Source organism: Chiloscyllium plagiosum, unplaced genomic scaffold, assembly GCF_037043375.1.
Source record: "Chiloscyllium plagiosum isolate Xiang-an unplaced genomic scaffold, Cpla_swu_hap1 HiC_scaffold_4, whole genome shotgun sequence".
In the NCBI taxonomy this organism is placed as follows: Eukaryota; Metazoa; Chordata; class Chondrichthyes; order Orectolobiformes; family Hemiscylliidae; genus Chiloscyllium; species Chiloscyllium plagiosum.
The window spans coordinates 106,851,530-106,874,048 of NW_028270142.1; the positions used below are offsets into that span (position 1 = coordinate 106,851,530).

The 22,519-nt window shown below is 41.8% G+C and overlaps 1 protein-coding gene across 2 annotated transcripts in view; it reads left to right on the forward strand.

The window, feature by feature from the left end:
• Nucleotides 1-22,519, forward strand: part of sdc2 (syndecan 2) — a 90,828-nt gene that overhangs the window by 62,595 nt on the left and 5,714 nt on the right. For both annotated transcript variants that reach the window (XM_043688013.2, XM_087986559.1), the window contains one exon: nucleotides 14,355-14,493. In XM_043688013.2, coding sequence (XP_043543948.2) covers nucleotides 14,355-14,493 — 139 coding nt within the window. The remainder of the gene's footprint in view (nucleotides 1-14,354; nucleotides 14,494-22,519) is intronic.

Sequence of the window (22,519 nt, forward strand, 5' to 3'; positions counted from 1 at the left end):
GAAATGAGGAAACTGGTGAAATCCGAGTTCATCCCTTGTGGTTGGAGGGTTCCTAGGCGGAAGATGAGGCGCTCTTCCTCCAACCGTCGTGTTGTTGTGGTCTGGCGATGGAGGATTCCAAAGACCTGCATATCCTTGGTGGAGTGGGAGGGGGAGTTGAAGTGTTGAGCCACAGGGTGGTTGGGTTGGTTGGTCCGGGTGTCCCAGAGGTGTTCTCTGAAACGCTCCGCAAGTAGCCGGCCTGTCTCCCCAATATAGAAGAGGCCACATCAGGTGCAATAGATGATGTGTGTGGAGGTGCAGGTGAATCTGTGGCGGATATGGAAGTTTCCTTTGGGGCCTTGGAGGGAGGTGAGGGGGGAGGTGTGGGCGCAAGACTTGCACCTCCTGCGGTTGCAGGGGAAGGTGCCGGGAGTGGAGGTTGGGTTGGTGGGGGGTGTGGATCTGACGAGGGAGTCACGGAGGGAGTGGTCTTTACAGAATGCTGATAGGGGAGGGAAGGGAAATATATCCTTGGTGGTGGGGTCCGTTTGGAGGTGGCGGAAATGACGGCGGATGATGCGCTGTACATGGAGATTGGTGGGATGGTAGATGAGGACCAGTGGGGTTCTGTTCTGGTGGCGTTTGGAGGTGCGGGGCTCAAGGGCGGAGGAGCGGGAAGTGGAAGAGATGCGGTGGAGGGCATGGTCGACCACGTCGGGGGGAAATTGTGGTCCTTGAAGAAGGAGGCCATCTGGGTTGTAACTGGTCCTCCTGGGAGCAGATGCGGCGGAGACGAAGGAATTGGGAGAATGGGATGGCGCTTTTACAGGGGGCAGGGTGGGAGGAGGTGTATATCTTGTAGCCTTGCATACAGTGTAATAGAGAAGGACTGATTCATTTAGCACTAACAAAAAACCATTCTATTCTTTGTGCACTAAGTCATTTCTATTTTTGTTTTGCAATAAGTAAATATGTTTATTTTATTGTTTGCTATATTCAATCAATTGATCTCGATCACTATTTTATAAGTGGCATCTAGGGTTTGGAATGCGTTTGGGAGAGTTTGAATATCTGAACATCTGGCAGAATCTATGGCAAAGAGTGCAGGTTTCAAGAATTCCTGTTTAGTTTGGATCTCTCCATCAGAATGCTTCCTAAAGACCGGTAACTGCAATTGGGAAGTTTCCCACTTGACCTGCCCATCTCCAGGAGAAAATGCATGAAAAGGTGGGAGTTTCCTTGGTGGGGATCGGATTTGCAGAAGTAACAGGAGTAATAAAAGCACTCCGCCTTCACCCCTTCGCCTTCCTTCCACACTGAGCCCGCCTTTGCCAATCCACCCATCTCCTATGACCCCTTGTTGCAACTCGGACAACCAACGAGTTCTGTAGTTGTAGCAACTCTGGTGGTTCAGATGCAAACTTGGGAGTTTTCATTGACTAATGTCTTGGTCACATTCTATTCAGTTGTGGTTTGCTTATTTGTTCAATTGTATAGCAGCCCTGGTTCAAAGGACGTCAAGTAATGTGCCCACTAGCTTGAAAAAAACATGCTGATGAACTTAGAATTGGGCTTTGTAGAAGACCTTTTTCCTGTTCCAAAAAATGATATGCCTTAATGGCTATCAGCGACTAAATATTGAGCAGCATTTGTTCACTGTTTTTCCAATATCCAGCGTTTGATTTATGCTTGGTTTAATGATATTTAGATGAGAATTTGTTGGAATGTTCACACTCAGAACAAAGAAAAAATGCATTTGAGGTTGCAAGAATTAGACCTGCCTAGTCCAGAATGTTTTCTTTTCATAGAAAGTGAAGTCTAGCTAGATGTAAGATCTATTGCTGCTTCTCTTTCGGAAGTCTGCAGAAATATTCTTCTCTCGTCTGATTTTGTGTGCTCCATAAACTTGCCTGTGTATTGATCCACAAATCCAATGCTGAATACAAATACCAAGATGTTAAATACTGTTTAATCCCTTCTGTGATTCTGAAATGTTGTCATTTGAAATCTGACCTTTTTGTCCTTTTGTACATCTTAATTCAGCAAATGGTGATTTGAATTAGAGTTGCTGGAGCGTGCATTAAACAATGTAAAATCTGTGAACTTATTGGCAGCTCAATACAATTTCTTAAGGCTTTAGTGTTCTAAGTCACCACCAAAGTAAAATTTATGCAGCCAATCATTTCTATTAAAGTAAATGCTTTAAATATTTATAAAGAAACCAATCAGGTTAGCTCTGTATATCAGTTTCGTTTTAAAAAGAAATTACCAAGAACTTTGTATATTCTACCTCCCTTACTAAGAGTCAGTTACACAATGACTCGACTTCTGATATTTTATATTCTTTCATGTAAAGCAATGAATAGGAAGGGTTTGGCGGGATATGGGCCAAATGCTGGCAAATGGGACTAGATTTGTTTAAGATACCTGGTTGGCATGGACAAGTTGGACTGAAGGGTCTTTTTTCATGTTGTACACCTCTGAGACTCTAAATGTAAGCATCATAGTTATTTGTTATCTATGTAACGGTTTGTGAGCTGCAGAAGTCCATTGGGTTGTGAAATTCTTTAAACATAGAGCTGGTCATTTACGTATGCATGTGTGTAATTATATGTACACTTGTAGATTTCCCTCCCACATTGCAACTAAGATACCTCTTTTACTTACCTTTCCTCCCCCCCATGTTTTTCTCCATCCCCTCCCTGCCATCTTTTCTCTTTGCTGGTGGCTCACAATCTTTTCTGATACTGAAAGAAAATACTTACTTTAAAGCAATAAAGAGGCACTGCTAAAGATGAGCAGATTTCTTTGAGCTTTATACCGTTTGGGTGGCTATAATCGTGCTAGTAGCAATATTGTGAAAATTGAAGGTGATGTTAGGTTACTATTACAGTTTGTTTTGATGCCGGATATTTTGTATACATGGCTTGATGTTTGCTTATTGCACTAATAAAAGTGAATACAACCATTTACCTGGGCTTTCAAAACATGTACAAAGGAATAAATGAGCTGTGTAAGTCAGCAATATACTGAGGTGTTCTGTCTCTGTAGTTCTAGATTTGAAATGCTTCATGTTTTGGTTGTTAGTAGCATCATGTTTCTGTTCATTTATCTTAAGATGATGCCGTAGCCTGAAAACTGAATGATTTAGTTTTTTGAACGTTAAAACATACAACACTGGAGAGATAATCTTGTGCTAGTCATTTCCCTTCCACCGAAAGAAAGGTGTCACATCTAACAATTTTTGAATAGTGCTTCAGGCACAATTATATTTTAGTCCCTGCACTGGGCTTTTAGCCTGTTACTGTAAATTTAGGAATGCCTTCCCAGTCACTTGAAGGTAATTAACTGACACCTTGTGCTGCTGCACTCTCGAAAGAGAAAAAGAGGAAGCTTGAAAAATTGAGCAAGATCACAGGAAGATTTCCAAAACACCAGGGGCTTTTTTTTAAAAACGTACCTTGCTCATCCTGTTACTTCCTGTTGACATGAACAGAACTAGTATCTCAAGGATTAAAAGCATCTCCTCTCAGCTCCTGCATTTTCAATTTATCAGTAGGTAAGAATGAACCTGTTGAAATTTCCATGATGAATCCCCTGTTGAGTAGAATATAATTACATTGCCATTGCAATGAGTTGCTTGGGATTTGACCCTAAAGGAATTTTATCAGGCATCCTTGCTGATCTGTTTTAACTGAGCATTGAGGAATAGTTTAAACAAACAAAAACAGAAATTACTGGAGAAACTCAGCATGTCTGGGAGCATCTATAGAGAAAATAAACAGGTTGCCCTTTTTTCAGTCCTGAAGAAAGATCACTTGACTCAAAACTTTAACTGTATTTTCTGTTTCTGCTTTCTTTGTTTCAGATCTCCAGCATGTGTGGCTCTTTAGCATATTTTACCTTACACTGAAAGAGTTTTAAAATGTTATCAAGGCTATGAAGTCCATCTTGCCAGTATTTTATGCCTGATGCAGGGTGATTTGGCCATCTTGTATTAACAATGGAACAGAGCATAGATTTTACAATACTACCCCAAATGTTGAGATATTGACATGTTTTCCTTTCTATATTGGAACTAAGAGCCTGATTGGTTAACAGTAGTAGTGGTTGAATCACTCATGAGCTTTTAATACGAACAGGTACTTACCTTGATAATAAGATGTAGTTCACTGCAATATAATAATAAGTACAAATTGTATTGTCTTAGTAATTAACTAGCCAATCAAGAATGATACATCTGACACCCCCTTTTGGGACCTTGAGCTAGACTTCTTGTTCGCCATGACGTCAGATTGAAGCTTCCAACAGGTTCCACCCAATGTTAACTGTACCTTTTTATAAAACAGATATTCACTGAAAGAAGTGGATTACCTTTGGCCTTGGAGTTCGGAAGCAACTGTATTGTAATCCTGTCAGGATTCACTGCTTAGCATCACTAAATCGTCTAGCTGGAGACATCTTGGGACCTTCACTGCTTTTTAGTTAACTGTTAGCATAATAAAAGATCCCAGGAAGCTTTGATAAGGGTTAAGCAAAAATGCCTGATTTGTGTATGTAGGGAGATTTAGCAGGCCAAGTGTTGTCCTTGAACATTATCTAACTTAGAGGTGGGAGCAGGATCCTGTACGCAAGCCCAGTTGGATCTTCTATTCTCAGTGGCATTCAAGTTGGGATGAAAATTGTAGTTTAGGTCAAAACATTTCTCTTTTAAGAATTTGTGCCTTTAATGGGCAGTACATGCTGTACTTGTGTTGGATTGCAGCAATTTTTTCAACATGAGATTGAAAGCTGCTAATAAAGAGCAGCATTTGAGTAGTTTTCATAAATGAGTTTTATTTCGGAAAATTATTGCAGAATCGTGAACTAGACCACTGAATGTGGCAGCACTTATATAATCCTGGGTGATTGATTGTGATCAGTTTTGATGAGGCAGAAGAACACAATTGGTGTTTTAAAAACATCTACAGGGCAAGCTTCAGCAGTTCCAAATCGGTTTCCAGGGATTTTATCATGAAATGTGATCATGTAGAGCAGTAGCAATAGATGCCAGAAGAGAAGGGCATTGAGGCAGTGAAAACCCTATTAGCTGCCGAGTTATTGATCTGAATTCCAAAGGGGGTAGTCCAGGCAGCTTTAATCATTCATCCAACTTCATCAAGGTTGGATTTTAAGTAGGTCCTTTTAAAATCTTTTGGGGGGAAAAAAAAGAATTGCTGTTCCAAATCACAGGTTTCCTATGTTTGCAGCAATTACCTAGGAAACACTTCATACTGATCGCATTCATTTTATTGAATGCTAGTTTGCTACCTTTATTGGACCAGTGCTTAGCTTGAGTTGTCCTGTTATGTCTTTTGGATATTATTCAGGGATAGATGCCAATCTCTAGCATTTACAGTGAAACCAATTGCAGAAAAGTGTCATTGATGCACATGTACACCTCCTAGTTACGTGACAGAAAAGTTGACAGAGTTATAATTCTGCAGTAATTTTTTTTTCTCTATTATGATTACAGCTAATTGTAATTCTGAACAAATCTATCCCAGTGTGAGACCTGGCTAGGTTTATTCTTAAAATTTGCTTTCCACAGTAGCCAGCCATTTAACATATTCATAAGTAAAAATTAAAGTTTACTGTACATAAAAATGAAACTAGCTGATGTATTCTATAGTTCACAAGAACTACTTGAAATGGTCATATTAAAAATACTAGAACAAAGATTCAGCCCTCAACAACAGCTCAGTTTTCCTTTTGTTCACTCTTGGGATGTGGGCATCTTTGGCTGGGTTGGTGTTTATTGCCCATCCCTTGAGAAGATGATGGGCAGATGTCTTAAACCATTGTAGTCCATTTGATGTAAGCATATTTACAATGACATTCAAAGTCACTCAGGATGACTTTTGTCCTAATTGATTTAGAGACTGTTAATCAAAACTGCAGCTGTTGCAGCCTTTTATTTTCTCTGAATGACCTGCTTTTAGCTGAAAGAAACCTGCCTGCTCTGCCTTTTTTTCTCTCTCTCTCTCTCTCTCTCTCTCTCTCTATGTTTCTAATGCACTGAACTGTTCTCATATACATATCTCCCTTGTCAAAACAGTTCCCCAAATGGCATGTATTACAGCAGCTTGACAACACATTTGTATATTTTGAATTTAGAATATCTGTCATGTACTCACCATATTTAAAGATTCATTGATGATCTTGCTGGACCTTGAGTTAATTAATGCAGGTAACTGACCTGTTATGTCTCTGTAGCCTGGGACTATTACTGTTCCAACCAACCCGTAAAATGCAGTGGCCTAGTGATATTATCGCTAGACTGTTAATCCAGAGATCCAAGAAATGTTCTGGGTACCTGGGTTTGAATTCCACCACATCAGATGGTGTAGTTTAAACTCAGTAAAATCTAGAATTAAAAGTCTAATGATGATCATGAATCCATTGTCAGAAAAAGCCCATTTGGTTCACTGATGTCCTTTAGGGAAGGAAACTGCCATCCTTACCCGGTCTGGTCTACATGTGACTCCAGACCCACAGCAATATTGTTGACTTTTAACTGCTTTCTGGGCAATTAGGGATGGGCAGTAAATGCTGGCCAGCCAGTGCTGCCCACATCCCGTGAATGAAAAAAACCAGCTTTTGTTAAAATAAAATGCTTTTTGTTTTACGAACCCAATCATTTGGCAGCAGAACACATTGTTTTATAAAGCCAAGGATTCAACCTTTTTTTAAAGTAGAGGCGTGGAGTTTAAAAAAATGTAATAGATACAGTAGAAATGTGCAGAGTGGATAGAGTGGACATGTATTTAAACTTCTAGAAAATGTTCAACAAGGTACCTCACAAAAGGTCATCGTAAGGTAAGAGCTCATGATGTTGAAGACAGTATATTGGCATGGATAGAGAATTGGTTAATGGACAAGGAATAGCGAGTTGGGGTAAGGCATTCTTATTCAGGTTAGTGATGTGGGGAGTTCTACAGCGATCAGTGAAGGGATAGTAAATCTTTACAGTATATATTAATTTGGAGGAGGGAAGTAGATGTGTTGTGATCAAACTTTCAGATGCCATTAAATAGATGGAATGCAATTTGCTAGAAGACATAGATTAAGTGGGCAAAAAGTTGGCAAATGGAGTACAATGTGGGAAATTGTGAAGTTATTCATTTTGGAAGGGAGAGCTAAAGAGTGTTTAAGTGCAGAAAACTGCAACATGATGGGGCTGGTTGGTAAATGTGCATGAAACGCAAAGCCACACACACAGATGCAGCAGGTAATCGGGAAGGCAGAATGAATGTTGGCCCTTATTTCAAGAGGGTTGGAATGTAAAAGTGGGCAAATCTTAGTGCAGTTGATGCCTGTAAGACCACATCGGGAGGGCTGAGAGCAATTTTGACCCACTTATTTAGGAAAATACATTATTTCATTGGAGGCAGTTCAGAGAAGGTTCACTAGAATGAGCAGGTTTGGACTTTACTGATAGGAATTTAGAAGAATGAGATATGATATCATTAGAACATGTAGGATTCTTAAGCGACTTGACATAGTAAATGCTGAGAGGATGTTCCCTCTCATGGGAACATCTAGGACCAGAGGCATAGTCTCAGAATAAAGACAAGCCAATTTAAGACTGAGATGAGAAGGAATTTCTTCTGAGGGTTGTGGCTCTTTGGAACTCCTTGCCACAGAGAGCTGTTCCAATAGAGTGCTTATATATATTGAAGGCTGAATTAGATTCTTGATCAATGTGGGAACCAAAGGTTATGGGAAAGGGCAGGAAAGTGGATGTGACAAATGTCAGATCAGCCACGATCCTATTGAATGGTGGAACATTGACAGGCTGAATAGCCTACTCTGTTCTTATTGCTTTTGGTCTAATAGGTAGATCATTTGTTCCTTCAGGCCTACACTGCCATCCAATACGACAATATGATTATGGCATTAAGTTTCTCAGCTGCTCCAAACCCCTCCCCATAAATATTAACATTTTTGCAGACCTTAAAATCTGTCTTAATTACATTTTGAAAATATAACCACCCAGCCTCCACAGCTTTATGTTGATAATTCCAAGGTTAACCATCCTATGAGAAGAAATCCCTCCAAGGAAGCTGTACTAAACATTTATAAAACACTGGTTCTGCCATGACAGGATTGTTGGATCCAATTTTGGGTGTCTCGGATTAGGAAGGTATTAAAGCCTTCACAAAGAATGCAGATGATATTTGCTATACATTGACTACCATTTTGGGTGAAGAAATTCCTTTGCATCTTAGTTTTAAATGTCAGTTACAGAAGAACAGGATAAAAGACTACCTCACCAGTGGAAACATGATCTCAACATCTGCGCTGTCAAGCCATGTTTCAATAAACTCATCCCATTTTATGAACTGTAGTAATTAAAGGTCCATCTGTTTAGCCATTCTTGGCAAGTCAACCCTAACACCCCATGATTCAGCTAAATGAATCTTTCTGAATTCCTCTAACACCAATACATTAAATCTGTGCACAACATTCCAGTTGTTGCCTTACCAAATCCTTGGCATTCTCTTTGTCTTTCCAACCTGAATAAGACCCAGTAATTCTGTCTCTTCTCTCTTCTGTGTAATGATGAATCCTCAATCCATGTTCGTACATTAGCCTGGATACTAAGAACTTCTTTTTTGTGCAATAACCTTTTATTCGGCACCTTATTGAATGCCATCTGGCAATCCAAATACAGTACATCTGTTAATTCCACTTTATCAACTCTGCTTATTACTAATCCTCAAAAAAGTTCTAACAAATTTTTCAAATACAACTTACCAAAAGATTCGTCTGCTCGAAGAGTGGAGGCATATTTAGGACTGCATATATTTAATTTGGAAATATAAAGCAAGCGAGGTAAAAGTGTTGCAGAGAATGCACTTTTTTTAGAGCTCAAAAGTAGAACTGCTCAGCAGTAGGTTTTGAATAGTTAGCTGCACTCTCCACTCCTCTTTTCTTTCTCTTTCGCTCTCGCTCTCGCGCTCTCTCTCGCGCTCTCTGATTTGTCTCCTTTTGATTTTGCTCCAACTCCCCCCTCTCGCGCTCTCTGTTTATTTCTCTCTGTGTGTGTCTCTCTCTCTCACTCTCACTCTGTCACTCACTCTTCGATTCCCCTCTCTCTCTCTCTCCCTCACTCACTCTCACTCTCTCTCACTCTCACTCTGATTCTTCTCTCTCTCTCTCGCTCTCTTTGATTCCTCTCCTGCTCCCACTCTCTCTCATGTTGCTCTCACTCTTGTCTCCCTGCCCTATTTTGGGTGAAAAAGACACATCACTGAAAGAAATCTGGACTGCAGAATTCGTAATTCAAGAAAGAAAGAGGTTCAACTGATCGGCTACCAAATTGAGGATTTCTGTGGTTGACAGCACTGATATGTTCACCTCAGACAAAAAAGAACTGTGAGGAAGTCACCAGAATTTAATAAAATACTTTCATGGGTGTGGGGGTCAGTCGGAGCATTTGTTGCCCATCCTGAATTGTCCTTGGATAGGGTGTTTTGCTCTGATTTCTAGCGGCAATTAAATATCAGCCACAAAGAGTTGGAGGAGCTCACTGGTCTGGCAGCCGAATTTAAGTTTGCATGTTGTAATTAGTAATCAATTTCACTACTTGTTAAAGGATATATTTGTTAAATGCATGTTTTCTGATAAATTTCTTTAACTTAGTGAGCAAAATCCAGCTAATTAGCTGTCTTGGTGATGAAATTGATATTTATACATTTGTGACAGTCATGGGATAGTGGGGCTTGATTTTCAGTGTGCACTCTCCATCATTAAAAATCACACAACACCAGGTCATAGTCCAACAGGTTTAATTGGAAGCAAACTAGCTTTCGGAGCGACGCTCCTTCATCAGGTGATTGTCGCTCCGAAAGCTAGTGTGCTTCCAATTAAACCTGTTGGACTATAACATGGTGTTGTGTGATTTTTAACTTTGTACACCCCAGTCCAACACCGGCATCTCCGAATCATGACTCTCCATCATGGTTGTGATGAGCATTATGGTCACTTACAAGACAATGTAAATTTAAGATAGTTGACAGAGGAAAAAGTTGCAAGTTTCCTTCTTTCAGTCTGTAACTTGTTGGTTATCGAGCTTCCCATCCTGAGGTTTTGTTGACAAAAGCAATTCTGCTTTGTTTCTCTAGTACTGTAAAATTATTATCCAGCCAGTAGAGACAGCGGTTGCACTTGACTGTTTTGTTCCACGAGGATGTCTCAACGATATTGATGCCAAGTTTGAAACTCTAGTCTCTTGAGTGTATGAGCAGTCTATTATGACTGTCATAGTTCAGGGCTGTAAGTCAGTTATTAATGTTAATAAGTCCAGACATTGAAATTACTGACCAACATGGACATTGTTTATGTTCTGAAGAAGGTGGCTCGATTGAGTTAAACCAATAAGCAGACAGTAATGGAAGAATCAGTCTGCTGCAATTATAACACTGAAGTAACCCATTTGACCAGGAGATCAGATGGATCTTTCTTTGTATTCAATAGAGCTGAAACTTTGAAGACACATGTATTGTTGGCCAAAAGCAAACCACAATTATTGATTATTTGGTTAAATGATTATACTTTGATTTTGAGTGATTTGAGTAGATTGTAGTATACATGCAGAGTTGTTCTTGTGGTTTGTGATTTTTTTTCTGTTGGTGCTCCTGCATTGTACAGGATGTTAAATAGTGTGAAACTCCATTAAACAAGGTTTATTCGCACCTCAAGCTAATTCAAATCACTGACTCCACAAATGGATGAAGGCCGACATATGTAGAATAGTTTTCACAACCTCTGACTACTCAAACTCCTCTTCACTGATGTAAAATTTTTGAAATGTTATCATAGTTGTAATGTAGTGAAATTTACACACTGCACAGTCATACAAAGAGCATTGGAGACGTTGTAACTTCCAAATTAAGGGAGACCGATGGCATAGGAGTATTATAGATTATTTATCTGAAGACTAAGATAACGTTCAGCAAAGTTCGAATAATTGATTTTCAGATAATCGATGTTATTCTGTATTGGGGAAACCCGTTTGGATCATTAATGTCATTTTAGGAAAGGAAATGTGCCAATTCTACCTGATATACCTACGTTTGAGTCCCAACTCTCAGCAATGCGATTGACTCTCACCTGCCCTCTGGACAATTAGGACAAGGCAATAAATGCTGGTCTAGCCAGTGATTATGTCATCCTGGAATCAAATGAAAAGTGTCACATTTTGAATGGTTTTGGTTAATGGATAAATGTTCATGGAAGGCTCCCATGTTTTTTGAATAGTACAATGGAAAATATTCATATTAGTGAAATTGGACAGTAACAAGTAATTATTTACATGTTGAAGCATTGCTCAACTCAGTGGGCGAGACTGAACCACCTTTAGAACTTGGTCAATGTCAATGCTTTCCATCAACTTAAGGGCAAAATATAGATGCTTCCTAATGAGTGTACAGCGTTGCATACCATTCCTAACTCCTCTTATACTGAAGCAATCCAGAATACAAACTGGATGATTTTCAGACTTGAGCTGATGTGTAACATGAATATTACTGATCAGACAACTGCCAAGCAGTGACGATCTCCAAGATAGAATCTAACCACCTACAGTTAACATGCAACAGCGTAACAGACATTGAATCCCCTAATGCCTCCATCCTAAACATAATCACCATTGAGCAGAAATTTTACTGGATGAGATGCAAAAAAAACTATGGCTTTAAGATCAAGGCAGAAATTAGGGGTTATGACCAAAAACTGTCCAATATCTACAAGATACAAGTTAGAAGTTGGAATAGTAGTCAGGAGGCATGGGATAGAGGGAAATTTGGCCAGTTGGATAGAAAACTGGCTAACCGGTCGAAGTCAGAGAGTGGTGGTAAATGAAAATATTCAGCCTGGAGCCCAGTTACAAGTGGAGTTCCGCAGGGATCAGTTCTGGGTCCTCTGCTGTTTGTAATTTTTATTAATGACTTGGAAGAGGGAGTCGAAGGGTGGGTCAGTAAATTTGCAGATGATACGAAGATTGGTGGAATTGTGGATAGTGAGGAGGGCTGTTGTCGGCTGCAAAGGGACTTGGATCTGATGCAGAGCTGGGCTGAGGAGTGGCAGATGGAGTTCAACCCTGTCAAGTGTGGGGTTGTCCATTTTGGAAGGACAAATAAGAATGCGGAATACAGGGTTAACGGTAGGGTTCTTAGTAAGGTGGAGGAGCAGAGGGCTCTTGGGGTCTATGTTCATAGATCTTTGAAAGTTGCCACTCAGGTGGATAAAGCTTGTAAGAAGGCTTATGGTGTATTAGCGTTAATTAGCAGAGGGATTGAATTCAGGAGTTGTGAAGTGATGTTGCAGATGTACAGGGCCTTGGTTAGGCCACATTTGGAGTACTGTGCAGTTCTGGTCGCCTCACTTTAGGAAAGATGTGGAAGCTTTTGAGAGGGTGCAGAGGAGATTTACCAGGATGTTGCCTGGAATGGAGAATAGGTCGTACGAGGATAGGTTGAGAGTGCTAGGCCTTTTCTCATTGGAACGGCGAAGGATGAGGGGTGACTTGATAGAGGTTTATAAGATGATCAGAGGAATAGACAGAGTAGACAGTCAGAAACTTTTTCCCTGGGTACAACAGAGTGTTACAAGGGGACATAAATTTAAGGTGAAGGATGGAAGGTATGGGTGGATGTCAGGGGTAGGTTCTTTACCCAGAGAGTGGTGGGGGCATGGAATGCGCTGCCTGTGGGAGTGGCAGAGTCAGAATCATTGGCGATCTTTAAGCGGCAATTGGATAGGTACCTGGATGGGTGCTTAAGCTAGGACAAATGTTCGGCACAACATTGTGGGCCGAAGGGCCTGTTCTGTGCTGTATTGTTCTATGTTCTATACTCTCCACTTGTCCAGGTAAATGCAGCTCTAACAACACTACAACTTTCAACCTCCTAAAGAATGTGCAGTGTTAATATCTACCCTCTTGAAGGCAAGTATCTTGTCAAATGAAGGTGCCTTTTTGACAGTGGTTTTATATTACTCTTGCACTTCCTCCTTAGGTTGCTTTAGCTGGGCAAGTTGTTGGTGTTTGAAAACAGGCATCAGAAGGGGAAGGTTAGAATGAAGGGGATTGTCCAGACAGGAAAGCAAGAGATCCATGATCATGCCATCAGCTTGCAAGGTTGGCTGCAAAGTTAGAATATGGTATTGTTCTCGATGTTCTCTGCAATTCTGGATGCAACTGGCTTGGTCACGGCCAGATTATTTATGTGGACAACCATAACTTTCAGGAGGCTCGGGAGATGTCAATGTACCTAACTCTTCATTTACATTAGTTGTGTGCGCCTTGCCTTGGTGAATGTGGTTTGCTTGCTTAGTGATGTGCTTGCCACACTAAATATCTGGAGGTTTGTAAATTGAGAGGTGTATCTGGGGCAGATAGCTGGAAGGTTAGGAACTGTTGCTATCTGAGTGATGCGTGTGCAATGAGTAAAATATTGAGATGTTGCTAATGTGATGTTCGGCGACGTCATCTAAAGATCACTGACCATGATCACCTCCATCAAGTAACAGAACTTGTGATCCTGCTGCCACATCCCCAGGTACAGATTCAGAGAAGTGACCTTCCTCTGCCTACTGTCATCCCTTTCAGCAGGTGGTCCATACAGATGCCTGACAGAAACATCAGCTCTCCTGACAACGTCCATCACGAAGGTCCCAATTCCTCATCCAAGAATCTCAAAGCTCCCTCTTTTCCCACATGCTCTGTTTGTTCGGTTTCTTCACGTAGCTACTCATGTTACAGACATTTAATGCCCATTGAACAAAAATAACTTTGCTTTAAGGAGACTTAGATGTCTGTGTTAGAGGTGCAGGTTGGATAGCACATTTGCTCGTGTGTCTGAGCATTCAACCATCTACCAGCAAAGTGTTACCCTAGGCTATACATTAAAATTGTGCAGATGAAGTGGGACAAAGTTTCTGTGTTGCCTGCACTGATGGGACTGGATGCAAGGAGATCGTAAAATAATCCTCTGACTGAAACACTGGGAAGTTTCTATCCCATAAATTATTTTGATGTCAAATTAAAATTTTGTTTAATGCAATTATTGTTGTTTTAAATTTTTATTTATACATAAGACTGTACAAAATGCTTAAAATTGATGCATCTAGAGAAAATCTGGGAGATTTGCTTCTCAACTACCATTCTGTAGGAATGTAATAAATACACATAATGTGAATTATTTGTCTATACACCTGTCATAATGGGCTAGTGAGCTTCTTGATGTGTGACAATGGAAACTTATTGTGCAAACAGTATTTAGTGCTGAAAGGGTTCCATTTTTAAAATTCATTTTTTTGTTCTGCAGAGGCAGTCTGTCTCCGCGACAAAAATGCCATGGCCTGAGGAATTGTATCTTGAACAGTCTTTTGACAATAATGAGCCTGTTGAATCTGGAAATTGGCCAGTTGATGACGATGATTATGATAATTCTGGATCTGGTTCAGGTAAGCTATTTGCAGCACTGATGGTTCTTCCTTGTCAAAAATGGCCAAACTGTTACACAAGTTTTTTTTTAATATATCGATTTACTTCTTGGTCAAAAGAGAATAGAGGCGTCTCAATAATAGGTATAAAATCAAGTGACCAAGGGAGGGGTGAATGTATAATCATCACTGAAAATGAATGGGGCTTTTTAAAAAAAAAAATTGATGGGATGTGGATGCCACTGGCTAGGCCAGCATTAATTGCCCAGTGGGCCTGCCACATTGCTGTGGGAGTGGAGGCACATGCAGGCTTGGGATCTGTGGTGAGCTGTAAGGTAGATATAGAAGTGGCTTGGTCATAGACTGAAAGTAGCAGTGGAAGAGTGTTTTTCTTACAGGAGATCTGTGACTAGTGGTATTCTGCTGGTATCAATGCTGGGACCCCTGCTGTTAGTAATATATACAAATGATTTGGAGGAGAAAGTATGTGACTTGATAAGTAAGTTTGTGGGCAACTTAAAGATTGGGGGAGCTGCAGATAGTGAGGAGGAATGCCAGAGGCTACAGCAGGTCAGAGATATGCTGGAGACTTGGACAGTTGGACAGAGGAATGGTAGATAAAGTTTAATCAGGGCATGTGCAAAGTGATGCATTTTGGAAGGTGGAAAGTATACAGTAAATGGCTGAACCCTTAGAAGCATTAACATACACATGCAGATGTACAGGGCCACAGTTCCCTGAGACTGGCAACACGTGGATATGATGGTCAAGCAGGCATATGGTGTAAGAACCGAAAGAACTGCAGATCTGTTAATCAGAAACAAAAGCTTAGCAGGTCTGGCAGCATTTGTGAAGAGAAATCAGACTTAATGTTTTGGGTCCAGTGATCCTTCCTCAGAACTGATGGTAACTAGGAAAATGTTGGTGTCCATGTAGAAGAGAGGTTGGGAGGAGTGGGTAAGGAGTAAACAATGGGTGAGGATAAAGCCCAAAAAGAGAGAGAGAGAAGAACAGTTGGCTGACAAAGGAGTGAATAACGACATGGCTAGCAGAGTGAATAGTTGTTAATCGAGACTTTTAGTGGCTAACAATAGATAATATGTAACGGCCAACTGTGATAACAAGGGCCTGAACTCTCTCATGTCCTAACCCACAACCCCACACACCAGGCCTAAAATTATTGAACTTGATATTGAGTCCAGAGGGTTGCAGAGTCCCCAGGTGGAAAATGAGGTGCTGTTCCAACTTGCACTGAGCTTTGCTGAAACTCTGCAACAGGCCTGAAACTGATGTTGGCCAGGGAACAAGATGGTGTGATAAAGGCATGTGGCATGCTTGCCTTAATCGGTCAGGGCATAGAGTGTAAAACTTGGCAAGTCATTTTGTGGCTGTACAGAACTTTAGTTAGATATATTTGGAATATCATGTGGCACAGTGGTTAGCACTGCTGCCTGACAGCGCCAGAGACCTGGGTTCAATTCCTGACTCAGGCGACTGACTGTGTGGAGTTTGCACATTCTCCCTGTGTCTGCGTGGGTTTCCTCCGGGTGCTCCGGTTTCCTCCCACAGTCCAAAGGTGTGCAGGTCAGGTGAATGGGCCATGCTAAATTGCCCGTAGTGTTAGGTAAAGGGGTAAATGTAGGGGTATGGGTGGGTTGCGCTTCGGCGGGTCAGTGTGGACTTGTTGGGCTGAAGGGCCTGTTTCCACACTGAGTAATCTAATCTAATCTAATCATGTACAGTCCTCATCACCATACTCCCAGAAAGATGTGGGCTGTTGGAGAGGCTACTGAAATTGTTTACCAGGATGTGGCCTGGTTTGAAGGGTACTAGCTATGAGGAAAGATGGGAGAAAATTAATTTGTTTACACTTGAGCATCGGAGGCTGAGGGGCAAACTGCCGAAGTCTTTTTCCTCGCGTAGAAGTGTCAATTACTAAGGGACATAGGTTTGAGATAAAAGGGGGAAAGTTTTAAAGGAGATGTGCGGGGCATGTTTCGTTTTACAGAGGGTGTTAAGTGCCTGGAACACACTGGCAGAGAAGGTGGTAGAAGCAGATATAACCGTATTTAAGAGGGGTCTTGACTGAAACATGATTTAAGCAGGGAATAGAGAGACATAAACTGAGTAGAGGCAAAATGTTTTTAATTTAGAAAAGCAGCATGTATCATTGCAGTCTTGGTAGACCGAAAGGCCTGTTTCTGTGATGCACTGTCCTTTGTAGCTGGATTAGTGGTGCTGGAAGAGCACAGCAGTTCAGGCAGCATCCAAGGAGCTTCAAAATCGACGTTTCGGGCAAAAGCCCTTTATCAGGAATAAAGGCAGTGAGCCTGGAGCGTGGAGAGATAAGCTAGAGGAGGGTGGGGGTGGGGAGAGAGTGGGGGAGGGGATGAAGGTGATAGGTCAGGGAGGAGAGGGTGGAGTGGATAAGTGGAAAAGGAGATAGGCAGGTAGGACAAGTCCGGACAAGTCATGGGGATAGTGCTGAGCTGGAAGTTTAGAACTAAGGTGAGGTGGGGGAAGGGGAAATGAGGAAACTGTTGAAGTCCACATTGATGCCCTGAGGTTGAAGTGTTCCGAGGCGGAAGATGAGGCGTTCTTCCTCCAAGCGTCTGGTGGTGAGGGAGCGGCGGTGAAGGAGGCCCAGGACCTCCATGTCCTCGGCAGAGTGGGAGGGGGAGTTGAAATGTTGGGCCACGGGGCGGTGTGGTTGATTAGTGCAGGTGTCCCGAAGATGTTCCCTAAAGCGCTCTGCTAGGAGGCGCCCAGTCTCCCCAATGTAGAGGAGACCGCATCGGGAGCAACGGATACAATAAATGATATTAGTGGATGTGCAAGTAAAACTTTGATGGATGTGGAAGGCTCCTTTAGGGCCTTGGATAGAGGTGAGGGAGGAGGTGTGGGTGCAGGTTTTACAGTTCCTGCGGTGGCAGGGGAAAGTGCCAGGATGGGAGGGGGGGCGTGGACCTGACCAGGTAGTCACGGAGGGAACGGTCTTTGCGGAAGGCGGAAAGGGGTGGGGAGGGAAATATATCCCTGGTGGTGGGGTCTGTTTGGAGGTGGCGGAAATGTCGGCAGATGATTTGGTTTATGCGAAGGTTGGTAGGGTGGAAGGTGAGCACCAGGGGCGTTCTGTCCTTGTTACGGTTGGAGGAGTGGGGTCTGAGGGCGGTGGTGCGGGACATAGACGAGATGCGTTGGAGGGCATCTTTAACCATGTGGGAAAGGAAATTGCGGTCTCTAAAGAAGGAGGCCATCTGGTGTGTTCTGTGGTGGAACTGGTCCTCCTGGGAGCAGATCCGGAGGAGGATTTGGGAATACGGGATGGCATTTTTGCAAGAGGTAGGGTGGGAAGAGGTGTAATCCAGGTAGCTGTGGGAGTCGGTGGGTTTGTAAAAAAAATGTCAGTGTCAAGTTGGTCATCATTAATGGAGATGGAGAGGTCCAGGAAGGAGAGGGAGGTGTCAGAGATGATCCAGGTAAATTTAAGGTCAAGGTGGAATGTATTGGTGAAGTTGATGAATTTCTCAACCTCCTCGCGGGAGCACGAGGTGGCGCCAATGCAGTCATCAATGTAGCAGAGGAAGAGGTGGGGAGTGGTGCCGGTGTAATTACCGAAGATCAACTGCTCTACGTAGCCAACAAAGAGACAGGCATAGCTGGGGCCCATACGTGTGCCCATGGCTACCCCTTTGGTCTGGAGGAAGTGGGAGGATTCAAAGGAGAAATTGTTAAGGGTGAGGACCAGTTTGGCCAAACGAATGAGTGTGTTGGTGGAGGGGTACTGTTGGGGACATCTGGAGAGGAAAAAGCGGAGGGCTTGGAGGCCCTGGTCATGGCGGATGGAGGTGTAGAGGGATTGGATATCCATGGTGAAGATGAGGTGTTGGGGGCCGGGGAAACGGAAGTCTTGGACGAGGTGGAGGGCGTGGGTGGTGTCTCGAACGTATGTGTGGAGTTCCTGGACTAGGGGGGATAGGACAGTATAGAGGTAGGTAGAGATGAGTTCAGTGGGGCACGAGCATGCTGAGACAATGGGTCGGCCAGGGTGGTCAGGCTTGTGGATCTTGGGAAGGAGGTAGAACCGGGCAGTGTGGGGTTCCCGGACTATGAGGTTGGAAGCTGTGGGTGGGAGATCTCCTGAGGTGATGAGGTTCTGTATGGTCTGGGAGATGATGGTTTGGTGATGGAGGGTGGGGTTATGGTCAGGGGGCAGTAGGAAGAGGTGTCCTCGAGTTGACGTTTGGCTTCAGCGGTGTAGAGGTCAGTGCGGCTTCAGCGGTGTAGAGGAGCGTCGATTTCGAAGCTCCTTGGATGCTGCCTGAACTGCTGTGCTCTTCCAGCACCACTAATCCAGAATCTGGTTACCAGCATCTGCAATCATTGTTTTTACCTTGTCCTTTGTAGCTGACCCCTGATAATTCCCCTTTATCTGATCAGCTGCATCCTCGGACCCTACAGTAGCTACAGAGATGGTGGATGCAATGGTTTTAATTTCCCAAAGCATAGATTTTATAAAGATCCCACTAGATCAGAAAGTTACAAATATAATTCCTCTACTCAAGAGAAGAGAGGGAAGAAAGCCAGGGACTGTAGACCATCTTTCCTAATTTGTTAGCATAAAAATGGTGAAACTTATAGGAAAGGAAATAATTGCTGGGCACTTAGAAAATCATAATAAGCAAAGTTAATATGGTTTTGAGGAAGAAAAATTGACCTTGGCAACTGCATTAGAGCTCTTCTAAGCATGTAACAAGCAAATGAATACATGAGAAGCATTTGATGTAATGTATTTAGATTTCCAAAGGCTATTTGATATGGTCCCATGTAAAACTGTACTACGCAAGTTAAGAACTCATGATGGGGTAAGATGCTACCAGATTAGAGATTTGATTCCTGCTAGTTAGTCACTATTTCAGGAAAACTGTCATTTTCAAGCAGCCAACCTGTATCTGGGTGGGGCCTGCTGCAGGGGTCAGTGTTAACATCTTTACTTAGAATCTATGTTGGTAGACTTGGTTGAAGGGATGAAGTGTATTGTAATCAAATCTGCTAATGCTACAGAAGTAGTTCAGAAAGCAAATTGTCAGAGGGACATGTAAAGAGAATCTGCAAAAAGATGTGGTTTAAGTGAGTGGACAAAAATTTGGCAGATGAACTATAATGTAAGCAAATGTGAGCTCCACTTGGGTGGGAAGCATAGAAATACAGAATATTATTTAAATGGACATAAATGTTGCAGTACAGTGTTCTGAATGTCCTTTTACAAGAATCTCAAAAAGGTAGTATTTGGGTGCAGTACATAACTGGGAAAGCAAACAAAATGTTAACTTTTAGTGGGAGAAGGGAAAGGAATATAATAGTTGCAGAGTCTTGCTAATACTGCACCACGTGTTAGGCAATTGTGAAACAGTTTGATCTAGTAATTTAAGCAAGGACTTTTGGAGGCAGTTCATCAAAGCTTCACTGAATTGATTCCTGGAATGCAGGAGTCGTGTTGTTAAGAGGGATTTGAAAGGTTGAGCCTATGCTCATTAGAGTTCAGAATAAAAGGTGATCTAATTGAAACATTTAAAGAGGTGACTGTGCTTGATAGGGTAGATGGTGAGTGGATGTTTTTTGTCACTCTTAAACTGGAGGTGCAGTTTCAGAATCAGGAGCATCCCATTTAAGATGGAAGTGAAGAGAAATTCCCTCAGAGTACACTCTACCTCAGAACAGTGGAGGCCACGTCATTTAATATATTCAAGACTGGGTTGTCCAGATTTTTGACCTAATAAAGGAGTTTAAGATTATTGGGAGGCTGGGTGGAAAGTGGAGTTAAGGACAAGCTCAAATGGCAGAGCAAATGTGAGGGGCCAAATGGCCTATTCCTGCTTGTTTTTATTTTATTCTTAAGTTCACGGGCAATTCAAGGAAATCATGTTAGTCATCAAACAATATTTCTTTTCTGATGTTGAAATCCAATCTTCATTAAATTATATATGATGAAAGTGGACTTTTATGATTTGCAATGTTATTTTATAACTGTTCTAAGTGTCAGAAAATAACTGCAAAATTAAAAAATTATTTTCAGTATTCTGATTTCACCAATTTTACAGGGTTTTTTTTTAAGTTTTCTCTGAAGAGATGTTAGTTTGTGAAAAGGCTTCAGTGGAAAATTATGCTTAAACTACAGCTGATTTTGTCTGTGATTTCTAAATTCAAACATTAAATTATATTGCTCATAATCAGCCACTTGTTAAAGTATTTCTGTTTCTTGAGTAACAGCCAGCTGTCAGATGGGAAAGCCAAGTTAGGAGGCTGCAATCCCAAACCCTGACAGTCCGGAGGGTGTAGGTTACAGATTAGGGAATTGTCGGCTGTGTTTATACTGACTGCATGTTATGGCGTGAGCTGAAAATGTGTTGCTGGAAAAGCGCAGCAGGTCAGGCAGCATCCAAGGAACCTGCCTGACCTGCTGCGCTTTTCCAGCAACGCATTTTCAGCTCTGATCTCCAGCATCTGCAGACCTCACTTTCTCCTGCATGTTATGGCATGGCTGGTTAGTTGGGAGATGCTGGTTATGGCAAAGGTCGCATCAGCAGAAGGCTGAATGAAGAACTGTTTGAAGGACCTGGGGAAACTCTGTCAACTACCATTTAGACTTAAACCAGGATGCCAGCTTCACTGTTGGAGACTAATTGAGCTAAGTTAGTAAAATGGCTGCAAGCGATTTTGGATTAACCCTGACATCTTCAAAAGGTGGTGTTTGACATTGCATAAACTATTGATTTTATTAGTTGACCAAATTGTTTGACTTTCTGAATTCATCATATGGTAATGGAAATGTTTGACTTGCAAAAGGTAATCCTTTCAAACCAAAAAATGAAGAGGACCATCTTTTCTTTTGGAACTTTTCAACTATGCTCATTTATATTTATTCAAAATAAAATAAGTGTTTTCACGGTTTACAATTTATTGTGTGACTTTTTCTTTTATTCATTTATTGATGAGACTGTCACTGACTAGGTTAGTGTTTATTACTCAACCCAGATGGTAGTTAAGACCCATTGTTGTGGGTCTGGAGTCACATGTAGGCCAAAAAGGATGATCATTTCCTTCCCTAGTCCCCAGATGGTCTTTTTCTGACAATCGGCAATTGTTTCATGGTCATCATAGGACTCTTAATTACCAGATGTTTATTGAACTTAAATTCCACGATTTGTCATGATGGGATTCAAACCTAGGTACCCAGGACATTACATGGGTCTCTGAGTTAACAGTCCAGTGATTACTAGGCTATCACCTCCCCTCTGAAACTCTTATCTCTGAAAATTTTCATAATATCATTAAATCCTGTAAACCATCACACTGAACATTTTGAAGATGAGCACGTAATGTGTTTTCAGTTCGTTATTATTCTGATAGTGAAGTTTATAGTTGGACAATTTCTTTATTATGAAACTCCAAAATACAGTAGACCTGATGCCCCTCTTCTCTGCACTGACTATCTGCTGAAGTAGGTTTGAATGCAATACTTCTCCTATGTAGCTTAATTAATCACCTCAACCTATTTAAGAATACCAGCTTCTTCCATGTTTCCCTCTTTTTCACAAAGTCGGCAACATTTGCAGGAAGAGAAACAGAGTTAACATTTTCCCTGGTGTCAGAGGTTGGGGGTGACCTTTATAAAATCTTGTAGGACTTGGATAAGGTAAATGAACAAGGTCTTTTCCCAAGGGTGGGGGAATCTAGATCTAGAGGGCATAGGTTTATGGTGAGAGGGGAAAAATTTAAAAAGGACCTAAGGGGTAACTTTTTCACATAGAGGGTGGTGTGTGTAGGGAATGAGCTGCCAGAGGAAGTGGTGGAGGCTGATACAATTACAGCACTTAAAAGGCATCTAAATAGTAATATGAATAGGAAATGTTTAGAGGGATATGGACCAAGTGCTGGCAAATGGGAGTAGATTAATTTAGGATATGGATGAAGGGTCTGTTTCTGAGCTGTATGTCTCTATAATTGTTGTTTCCTTCCATGAAGTCCAACCTCTTAGGTTTTTACC